Source organism: Coptis chinensis, chromosome 2 (assembly GCF_015680905.1).
Source record: "Coptis chinensis isolate HL-2020 chromosome 2, ASM1568090v1, whole genome shotgun sequence".
In the NCBI taxonomy this organism is placed as follows: Eukaryota; Viridiplantae; Streptophyta; class Magnoliopsida; order Ranunculales; family Ranunculaceae; genus Coptis; species Coptis chinensis.
Window position 1 is genome coordinate 61445166 of NC_141457.1, and position 11409 is coordinate 61456574.

General features: G+C 34.3%; 1 protein-coding gene across 1 annotated transcript; it reads left to right on the plus strand.

Moving 5' to 3' along the window:
* The first annotated feature begins 5565 nt into the window (after window positions 1-5565).
* Window positions 5566-10408, plus strand: ECHIA (enoyl-CoA hydratase/isomerase A). The gene is made up of 3 exons (XM_086589421.1): window positions 5566-6189; window positions 6275-6557; window positions 10229-10408. The coding sequence occupies exons 1-3, from the start codon at window positions 5780-5782 to the stop codon at window positions 10328-10330; spliced, it is 795 nt and encodes a 264-aa protein (XP_086445547.1). The 5' UTR covers window positions 5566-5779; the 3' UTR covers window positions 10331-10408.
* The last annotated feature ends 1001 nt before the right edge of the window (window positions 10409-11409 follow it).

Below are 11409 nucleotides of genomic sequence, written 5' to 3' on the forward strand. Positions count from 1 at the left end.
TAAAATTTTCACGCATTTTTATGGTATTTCATATCCTTCTTATTTCTATACTTTGAGGACAAAGCATGTTTTTGTTTGGGGGTAGCATAGAAACATGCGTAATTTAAAGCACATATTAGGGTATATATGTATAATATGCACTTGTTTTCTAGTAAAAAAAAATAAGGCTATTTAGCTTTTGGGCCACTTTTTAATTGGATAATTTGTAGTTGGTCACCAATTGATCGTTTATTTGCATTTAGGCCAAAATTGACGATTACCCATCCATATTTTATATATTGACACATTTACCCTTATGACCAAACTCTAATTTACAGTTAAACTTTGGGGCCAAACCCTAATTTTGAGATAAGACTTTGGCATTTAATAAAAGGCCTAAATTTATTCTAATTCCGATTGTATGCTCTAATTATGATGCATCTTTCATGTAATTGATAATTGACCATAAATACAATAACCAACTCTAAATTGACATAAATTAGCTGCTAATTGGGGTGCACAATTTTATATTTTTGGTACCATTAAACAATAATTTTAGAGTGTTAATATTCTCCTTGTTACGTCTATAAAAATTTATACTATCTATTATACCCATCTATTCTTCTACCTCTCCCATTAGCATAAGTTCACCACCACCTACTTGAAAGTTAAAACTCTCTAATTGGATAAACTGGCCACTCAAATATCCACTCGATCTCTTTTACAAACATTTATTATATTCTAATTTATACTTAATGATAGCAATCGAATCAACAATAGATTGTTCAACCCCATGACTAACTAACACTGGTAATAAATCGTACAAGGTGTTCTTCAATTGGTCATCTTTATATAGATGTAAGAATCTTATTCAAATTTAGGCTTGAGATAGTCCAATTTGAATAATATCTTACAATTATTTTAGTATAAAAGCTAATAAAAAGCAAACACATTCTAACCTCTAAGTATAGTAATTGAATTATGACAACCTCGCTCAAATGTGTTCATAATAATATTCGTGAAGTTTCGTTTTGCTCCTACAAAAAAAATTGTGTAATGATCGAGACTATTTAATTCGTACAATTATGCAAAAATTAATAATATACATTTTGTTTTTCTTCCATCCATCACTTTTGGGTCGTATTTGTGTGTGTATGTTAATTAACTTGTTTTTTTTTTCTTTTTTTTTTTTTTTTGATAATTTTTTTAATTAACTTGGCTTAGATGCATGATGTAAGTTGGTTAAGTTGTGGTCACAAAAAGATTCTTATATATATGGCCATTGAATCAAATCTTAGATTTTGTGTGTTTCACTATTACTTAGAATTTTTAGTATTTGGTCATACTATTAATAGTAATATTTGCATTTGATCCACAAGTAAGTCACATGTATGGCATGTGCACGACATTTTAGCCATTTTTAGGAAATTATAGATGGAACAAGACGATCAACTCAAAGTCAACGCAGTCAACTGTCAATTTTGGCCCAAACGCAAATAAACGATCAATTGGTGACCAATTGCAAATTATCTAATTAAAAAGTGGCCCAAAAGCTAAATAGCCCAAAAAAATAATATAAAAAATATTAATAATGAATATTTATACTATGCACTTAGGAATATTGGTATTATTTCTTTTTCTGTGATGATAGTAGTCTAGAAGTTTCATATTAGCTCTTAAATTAGAATAGTTTTTAGAAACGTAGGTTAATATGTAGGTAATAGTTATTGCATCTTTCCATAAATATATTGCATGAGCAGATTGTTTGTATTGACAGTAAGTTTATGAAATCTAGGCTAGAGTACCTATTCTACAAATCCTATAAGAATATAGCCTAAAAGCCTTATATGAGTGAAATATCTGAGTAATGATATAAGGGAGAAGTAAATTCCGAATAGAAAAATCACACGTCCTTTTGTTTGATCATTATACCATATCCTAAGCGAGAATTTAGGCCCTTTTTGGAATGATATAGCCAGAAATTGAAACCTATATGAAATTATTTTCCGCTAGTCGCCCCTCTGAGCCTTTCTTGAGCATTTTCATAAACTACAAATCATTTACCCTTTTAGAAAAACAAAATAAAAATAAAACCATCCTACCCATTTTTTAATGCGTCTGAGAAGTAGGATGAAATGGAATAAAGAAAAGAGAAAGACATGTGGAAAACCAAGAATTTGTTAGTTGCTTCAAATAAGAAAAAAATAATCATCCAAAGAAAAGAAAAAAATAATAATAATATAAATAAAATAAAATAAAATAAAAAGTTAGAACTCCAAAAACATAATCAAATGAGTCAAAAGCAAAAAAAAAAAATGGCTAAGGATGGAAACAAAGTGTAAAAGCAAAGTAAGAATAAAGTTTTCTCTAATTATATCTTTTGAATATCCTATTATCTCAAACTTGTCTTTTTGAATATCCATTTTCTTCCTTCTTAAAACCATCATCTAATCCCCACAATACCTAATAAAGACCTCTAGCTCAATTAGGAATAGGTTAGTATGATAGTAAGTGGCAGATGTGTTTGATCGACTTCGGCTTCCTTATACATCATTGAGATTGTGAGGAAAAGTGTGCCCACTGCACACTGGAGTGAGCGAAACTTAAGTGGAAAAATCAGAGTATTTTTGTCTTGACATATTTGTGAGGACCTACTTAAGGACATTATTCCAAAGTTTCATAAACAAATCTGTTATTGCATTTCATAACATAGTTCATTATATATATATTTATACGTAGATGATTAATTATTATGCATGTATTAGCTTAGGTTTCGAATTGATTATTATGTATTCATTGCTAGTGAGATGTATAAATATCTAAGAATAAATAAGGAAATATTAATTTTATTTTTTAGTCGTTATAGTATAAATGAAGTTTGTGAGTATCTTCTCTGTAAAACTCTCATGAGACTATAACTCGTCCACTAGGAAATTCCTAGTGGTTTAAAGCCTTATTGCATATAGTCAATGCAATTGCACTCGGCGAAACGAGATTAGCTAGAACTCCATTTTTGGTCACTTATTTTAATTTCTCATCTTTCCTTGAGGACAAGCAAAATATTGTTTGGGGGTGGTTTGATAAGAGCCCAAAATTGTAGTTTTAACCCTTTAATAGTATTATATTTAGACCAATTATGTTTATAATAAATAAGAGTTAGTACTGTTTACGTACTTTTGTATATGTTAGGTCTTGGAATCAATTATGTGAAGAAATATGTCACTTTTGCAAGAGAAATGAGCAAAGGTTGGTTGCTAAGAAATTCTATGGTTAAAACCCAAGTTTCAAAGAGAAAAAGTCTTTTTAAAGCCCAGTCAAAGCTGAAAAGTCAAAGTCAACGCGGGCAGAAATAGCGCATAAAAGTCAACAAAACTTTCGCAGGTTGTTTCTTTGGACTTAGACTTTGGAATTGGGCCTATTATATATCAAAACGACTGGCTCAGAAAGAGATTTATAATGGTCTAAGTCTTGATCCAATCAGAGGAGTAAAAGTGGATAAAAAGACTATTACAGTAATTTCCAACGAATAATCCCTTTTTAGACTTAAATAATTAGGTTTTGGGCTTGATTTATTAGTGGCCCAAAATATAACTCCAAAGCTCATGCACGAAATTATAAACCTAGCCCTCTCCTATATAAAAAGGAGTAAGGCAAAAACTCTAACTCTCTCCTCTCCTACCTCTTGTCTCTTAGTTTTTCTCTTTAGTAATTCTAGTTTATGTTTTATTTAGCCTAGCCACCATTAATTCAATTCAAGTTATTTTTAATAAAGTAGTTATTTCATTATGTCTTCTTCTTTCTATTACTTATTCCATGATAGTCTCATGATTCATAGCTAAACCTCCATTAGAGAGGTTTGGTTGAAGGTTTGATGAAGACTTTATGTGTTAGTATAGAATTATTGTTTTTAAGAGTTTCACTTTTAGGGGGTAGTTTATTCACCATGAGAATGGGTTTCAACTTCCTCTCATGCTAATTATTAGTTGGTTAAAGATGTCATGAATAATTAGGGATAAAAAGACCTAATATTTATGTTAAACCTTGTGTGAAAACATAAAGATTATGATTTGCAACAAACTTCATACTAGCATGTTAAGGATTAATCAAGGTGGATATCAAATCTCCCTAATTCTTTCTCATATTCAATCTTATTATTTAATTGTCATAGTTTAAATTAGAATATCTTAAATCATAGTTTTCATCATATTAGTTATAGTCACAATAATTACTCTCATTATATTATTATATTGGTTAATTGTTAAATTAAGTAAAATTGTTACGTTCTAAACAACTAGGAGTGGAACGAATCTTTACTCAAGTTATTGCATGATAATCTAGAGTAGAACTTAATTTGATCTAAACATAGAATCGCATATTTTACTTCTTCTTAGCATAATTAGTTACGATAGATAAAAAAACGTGTTAATTTACAATTATCACCTCACTAAACTAGTATACTGCTATGCAGTAGGGGTGTGAGCAGAGAGGGAGAAGTGGAGAGGGAAGAGAGAGAGAGATTGAGAGGGCGTGCTGGAGAAGGAGAGGGACAAAGAGAAGAGATGAGGACAGACAGAAACCAACCAAATGACTTTTTGTCCAAATACCCCCTCTCGGCGAGGACGTTCGCTCTGCTCATCATTTCCATGTATCGATAGTTATTTTTAGGGGTGTCTCTTTTTGCCGAATTTCCGATTTTTCCGAAATCCGACCCGAGATTGGTCTGGCTCTGGGTGTAGTTTTCATGGGCCGATTTTCCAATTTTCCGATTTCCGAAAATTCGGAAAAAAAAATTGGATCGGATTTGGATATAATTCTAAAATCCGATCCGATCCGAAAATTCCGAAATTTCCGATATTATTGCCACTTTATTCCGAAAATATATACTTCTCTCACTATCCACTTGATTAGATCTCGACCGTTCATTCATTTTCTAGTTTTTTACTTCTAAAAACATAACCTAGCCGCTACTTCCCCACTTGAATTGGACCACTCTACTGTCATTACACCGTCTGCTATAACAACAATGATATGAAAAAAAATGTCATTGAGTCATACAATGACTTCCAGACCAATCCAAAAGCCAAATTCCAATAGATAGAATATTATGTAAAACTACTTAGAGTCCAAGACCATAATCCATTATTTATGCAGACACTTCATGCTTCAATTTCCACACACGAAAAAAGATTGAAACATTACAAATACCCAAACCTCAACAGAATGCAATGCTTGCTATTAGTAGCTGCAGGTTCTTTTTCTCGTTTTTTCTTGGATCACTTATTTGAATGAAAATGGATTTTCTCAGTAAACAAGTGCGTATTGTTGTTGGTACATTGGTGTTGTGGACATGGTTTTCTCTCCCTACAATAAACATTAGCGTATGATATTCCAAAAATAATTGAAAGTAAAGAGATCTTTGAAAATTTACCAAATATTCTGAAATTTCCGAAAGTTCCGAAATTGAAAATATATTTTGAATCCGAAAAAAAATTAGATCGGATTTGGCTAACATATTAGGTTCCGAAAAAAATTTGGAAAAATTCAGAAAGAGGTTAATCCGATCCGAAGTCACCCCTAGTTATTTTTAACCTTTAAACCGTTTAATGGGCAGGGTCTGGTAACACTACAATGATAATATACCAGACATGTGTCGCCCGGATCTGGTTCCACCTGTGAATATATTGGATAAACCTCATCACGCACTTCAAGGAGTTCAAGACCATTTCTATTTATATATAGATATAAACTTAAACCATTCATTCTTTCTTCTCTCCAAAATCCAAGCCCATTAATCACAAAAATGGAGCACCACCAACCCACAAACTTGATCCTCATCAACAACGAGCCAACCGGAATAACCATAATAACAATAAACCGACCCAAGTCACTAAACTCATTAACGAGAGCCATGATGGAATACTTAGCTTTAGCATTCAAGAATCTAGACAAAGACAATAACGTTAAAGTAATAATATTAACTGGTACAGGTAGATCATTTTCATCTGGTGTTGATTTAACATCAGCTGAAGATGTGTTTAAAGGTGATGTTAAAGACATGGAAAAAGATTTAGTTTATCAAATGGAAAAATGTAGGAAACCTATTATTGCTGCTATTAATGGTTTTGCTATTACTGCTGGTTTTGAAATTGCTTTGGCTTGTGATATTTTGGTTGCTGTTAAAGGGGCTAACTTTATGGATACTCATGCCAGGTTTGTTTTCATTTTTGCCAAGTGTTGATTGATTTTGATAGTAATTATTAAAATAGTGAAGTTTATTTAAAATGTCCCGTGGCAGGTTTGGGATCTTTCCGTCATGGGGTCTTTCTCAGAAGCTTTCACGTATTATAGGAGTAAATAAGGCTCGAGAAGTGTCATTAACAGCAATGCCTTTAACTGCGGAAAAGGCAGAAAAGTGGGGCTTGGTGAATCATGTTGTTCAAGACAATGAGTTGTTGAAGAAATCCCGAGAAATTGCAGAAGCAATTATAAGGAACAACCAGGATTTGGTGCTGAGGTACAAGTCTGTTATAAATGACGGCCTTCAATTGGATTTGGGTCATGCTCTTGCCTTGGAAAAGGTGAGCTTTCCATGTTTCCAATCTTCAATTCTTATGTTTAGTTCTATTTAATATCTATAACTCACATATACATAGAATGTTACTATTTTCTGTTGTCGGAACCGACCAAATATTTCTCCGTTCATACGTTTCGGGTCACATATTTTGGCCTTCTTATTGGAATTCTAAGCCAGCCTTGTAGGTTATTATAATTATTGATTAATTGTGTTCATGAATGTTCTATTTATGTGTTGATTGGTTGTAGGCATTGGGTCAAATCATTCAAATATGTCTCCATTTACCTACACACCCACATCATACCCGGGTATATGGTAACAAATCCCGCAGATTTTTACCAACTAAGCTCGTTTCAAACCTAAACACACTGAGAGTGATTCAATTTTATTAAATTTAGGGAAATTTTAAAATGCAAATTTGAGAAATGGGAGCATTGTTTGGAAAAGTCCGATATGGAGTAAACATTTGGCTAGGTGTTGGACACTTGGACATGCGTCCATTGGGTGAGGGGTACATGCCCATATGCAGGTTATGCAGGGAGTGAGAGATTTCTCATTGAACATTATAAGTTAAGTCAATTTTGCGTATGGTGGTTGTCAAAGGCTACCCGAGAGTGTATTCACAATTTCAATATTTGGGGAACACAATAACAACAAGTAAGTCACCTGCTCCAAGATCTGGGCGTAACTGTATATAACGGTAAGTGCTGAGTGGAGGTATATATTATTATGTGTGAGTGGGGTTGTATACCCTCACCGTTTTAAATGTATGTACAATGTTAGTTTCACACTTCATGCCAATATATAGTGGATCTAAGTATCTAACTATCATGGGCTTTACAGAACTTGGGATGCATTTGTTAGCCACTTATTATGCCCTCTTAGTTGCTTCGCAGAGTTAGTGTTGTTTACGGTGCTTGAGAATTTTCTAGATGATACACCACAGTATCAAACCATTTGAGGGGAGGTTACCGAGCGGATGTTAATTAGCTAAATGTATGACAAATTATACAACCTAAGTTCTAGATATAACATCAAAACTGTTTCGATGCGCTTCATATGCGTAGAGTAGAGACTGAAGACTTGAGTGCTAGTCAGGATAAAATAGCACAACTAGTAGGAACATCGCCAGTTGAAGGCAACAGACAGAGTCAAGCTGGTTGTTTACTTGCGAATGTCACCATACTGAAACCGTCTGCTGGTAAACTAAGTTACATTGACACAGATACGTGCGTCCATATCCGACACTAATGCGAAGTGTCTGACACGGTGAAATATCAAAAATTGAGATATAACACATACAATATGTGTTTGTCGCATGTCCTGCACGGACACGTGGATACGTATCTGACACTGATTATTTTTAAAAGATGGTGTGTCCATGTAATATAGCTTTTAAAGGATTTCCGGATGCTACCATGTCATGACAGGTTCTTAGTATCTTGACTCTTGAGAATGTTAGATTCTATAATGTGTAATGAGTTCGTATGTTGTAAATGTCAAGAATGTTGAGACACTGCTACTGAACTCGGCGAAATTTGTGGAATTCTTTCTTTGAGGTAGCCGGTAGGTTAATTTAAGTGCTCAACCAAAAAAATTATATGAAGTTCCCGAAATTTGGAACTTGGAAATATGACTGTAGATCACTATGAGAACTTAATTGTTCTACCACTATATGGAAAGCAAATAATTCGTCAAGTGCATGAAGCTCTTTTAGGAAAGTCTAAATATCAAATATTGAGATTGAGACTTTTGCTGGAGCTGTAAGAGGGCTCAGGATATTGAAAGTGTTGATGAGCTCTTACAAGAATAATGACAATGAATAACGGTTAAGATACAGGAAAGAGACTGGTTTATCATCGGACGAGCAGCTTACATATTTACTAGACTTAACATCTCACCATAAAACAGAAACAGTAGAGGAAACCACCATTTGGTCACAGGAGTCCAAATATGATTAGGCAAGTAAAAGACAATAGGTTGTGAAATGGATGAGTAGACAGCAACAGGTGGAACACATGGCACCAAGGGCAGAAATGCCTATTCATACCAGAGCACTAGGGAAAACTTACAGGCCTGATGGTTAAATGGTTAGAGTGATATGTCCAATGCAATAAGTTAAGCAGACAGGGCTGGGAAGGTTAAGAAAGTGATTCAGTTATGGTGAGATGGATCATATCAGGGGAGGCATTATCCTAAGCTCAAACTCATATATATCGAATGAAATCTTGGCCTAAGCCTTAAGGAGTATTCTAGTACAAAAGGAAGCTATAATACACTCTGCCCGAGAGGGAGCTAATATGATTATTAGGAATTTGTCCTAGCAATTGTATACTTACTGATTAATGACTAACACACGCTACTATAGAGACAGAAAACCCCATATCCACTATACATGCATTCAATGCACAAACGAAATGTTTCACTTGAACTGAAACGGTGGTGTCTGCCCCCTCTCTGATGTGGGACTTAAACGTTGGTGCTACCCCTGAGAGGGAGCTAATATGATTATTAGGAATTTGTCCTAGTAACTGTATACTTACTGACTAATGACTAACACATCTACTATAGAGACAGAAAACCCCATATCCACTATACGTGCATTCAATGCACAAATGAAATGTTTCATTTTAACTGAAACGGTGGTGTCTGCCCCCTCTCTGATGTGGGACTTAAACGTTGGTGCTACCATCACTTCGCATGGGATATGTGCCTATCTAACATGCCATTCTACCTTGGCTATACCCAATGGGTATCACTATTCGACCGCTGTCTGCAGCTTGGATACTGCCTTTTAAGGACTTGCCCCAGAATACAATATCAGTAGTCCCACTTAGTGGCATGTGCCTGAGTCCATGGCTTTGCCTCAACCATAGGTGTGAAAATTTCGTCAAAAGGCCTCAACATTAGTATGTGGTGATAATTACTTCACATCTAGGTTCTGAGGTAACTTCCCATATTTGTTTTAGACTAAACCTTGTCACTACCATCTGTATTCATTGCTTAGTGCATTTCCAATATACACCCTGGGTAATCACAAAATGGAGGCAACTCATCCGTTGATTTCTAGAGTATGGTGGAAACTCTAGATTTGCATCTGTCCTCCAATGGAACAAAGGTACAAAACTTTCATAATTCACACCACTAGGGACAAAAGCCATGTTTTCTTGGATTTATTAAAATTGTGTTCAACTATCATCAATATGAAATGGCAGTGGATGTACTTTTCATGGACGTAAAACACTACAAAACTATACTTGGGATTGATTAGTTAGCCAAATATCATGAGCATGAGCATGTAGATTGTTTTGCAAAAAGTAGTTACTTTTATGGTGCCGAGAGAGTTGGAGTTTGTGTTCCAAGCTTCGAATGGATAGGAGATTCAGTGTCTCGACGCTTGAAGGTCAAAGCTGCTGTCAGAAATGATGAATATGGCTTATTTGCCAATATTTTCTCGACCATACCCTGTAGTGTGTAAATTTGCAGTAGATAAAAAATTGCCTAGATGGCCTCCCCAAGATATTTGGCAGTTCATCGCTGTTTGATGTTTCTATCATCCTTTCGACACGTCCATGCATCACTTCGTTTTCACTGGATTTATATCTATATTTGCTTTCAGTTTCTTGTGATCTGGTGAATATTGTAGAATAATAATGTTCCCTGTTATTTTTTCAGGATAGAGCTCACAATTACTATGCTGGAATGACGAAGGAGCAGTTTGAGAAAATGCAGAAATTTATAGCAGGTCGGAGCAACAAGCCTTCTTCCAAGATGTAGAGAGAATCTTTGCTTTGAAAACAATTTCTCATAATTAATGAAGAGAAAATAATAAAAAATTGTCTTTGTTGCTCAGAAGCCTTCTCTATGATCTTTTTTCTTCCATCTGATCATCATAGTTCTATGCAGTCTATAAACGCAGATGGTCGCAGACTGTACATCATTATGGCCCTTCTATTTTTTTTTGTTTCTTTTATTTTATTTTTTTGAAAAAAATGTAAATAAACAACGGATAGTATTTCAATAATAATCAACAGATTATGTTGGTGCCAAAAAATTTCTTTATATGTTTTTATATTTTTAATTATAGCGAAATTGTGATTAGTTGAAGAGCTGTGTCCAAAATGTCTTACACATGTTTTTTCTTGATTTTGTTTGTTTATCACATTTACAAACTGAGCAAGATTAGTTTAGAGTGCTTCTTTTCACAAATTAAACGAGTTTCAAATATGCTGCTGAAATATGCATTTGATCCGAGTCAGTGATCATGCTAATTGTAACAATTATATATTATATCCAGACATTTGTCATATCAATGAATACTGTAGCCCCTTTGTTTAGTGGTGGGGATTGGGGAGGAATTTGGTCCGAAAATGTATTGCCTGTTTCTGAGGAAGGAGTCGATGATATTGCCTGTTTCTGTCAGGCTGAAGGAAAGGAAATCGTCTTTTACAAAAAAAATGAGAGAAGTAATTGGTGTATTACTTCGTGGTTAGATTCAAAGTCCTACATGATATATGTCGACATTCACCGAGCACAGAGAAAGCGGTTCTCATTACCTCATTAATCTATTCAAAATCTTTGTCCATTTTCATACACTTCTTTCATGTCAAGTTACTTTGTCGTGTCGTTTGAAACAACAGGAACCATTTCATTTGGCAACTCTTTTGAAACGCTCTTTTTTTTCGTTAATGAATTGTAAAGGTGCGGCAGTTGTAACTGCATGAAGCATATAAATAAATTTCCACAGTGAACCATGAATTCCATACACCGATAAAAGTCAAGCAAGTTCAATGGTTGTTTTCTTGCTGATTCCCTTCACTGTGTCATTAACTACCCTCTATTTTTTCCGTCTAGAA

Bases quoted from the DNA above. Each gene is read 5' to 3' on its own strand.
- ECHIA (XM_086589421.1), top strand. From the start codon at position 5,780: ATGGAGCACCACCAACCCACAAACTTGATCCTCATCAACAACGAGCCA. The intron at 6,190-6,274 runs GTTTGTTTTCAT...GTCCCGTGGCAG, and splicing joins TTTATGGATACTCATGCCAG to GTTTGGGATCTTTCCGTCAT. The intron at 6,558-10,228 runs GTGAGCTTTCCA...TTATTTTTTCAG, and splicing joins ATGCTCTTGCCTTGGAAAAG to GATAGAGCTCACAATTACTA.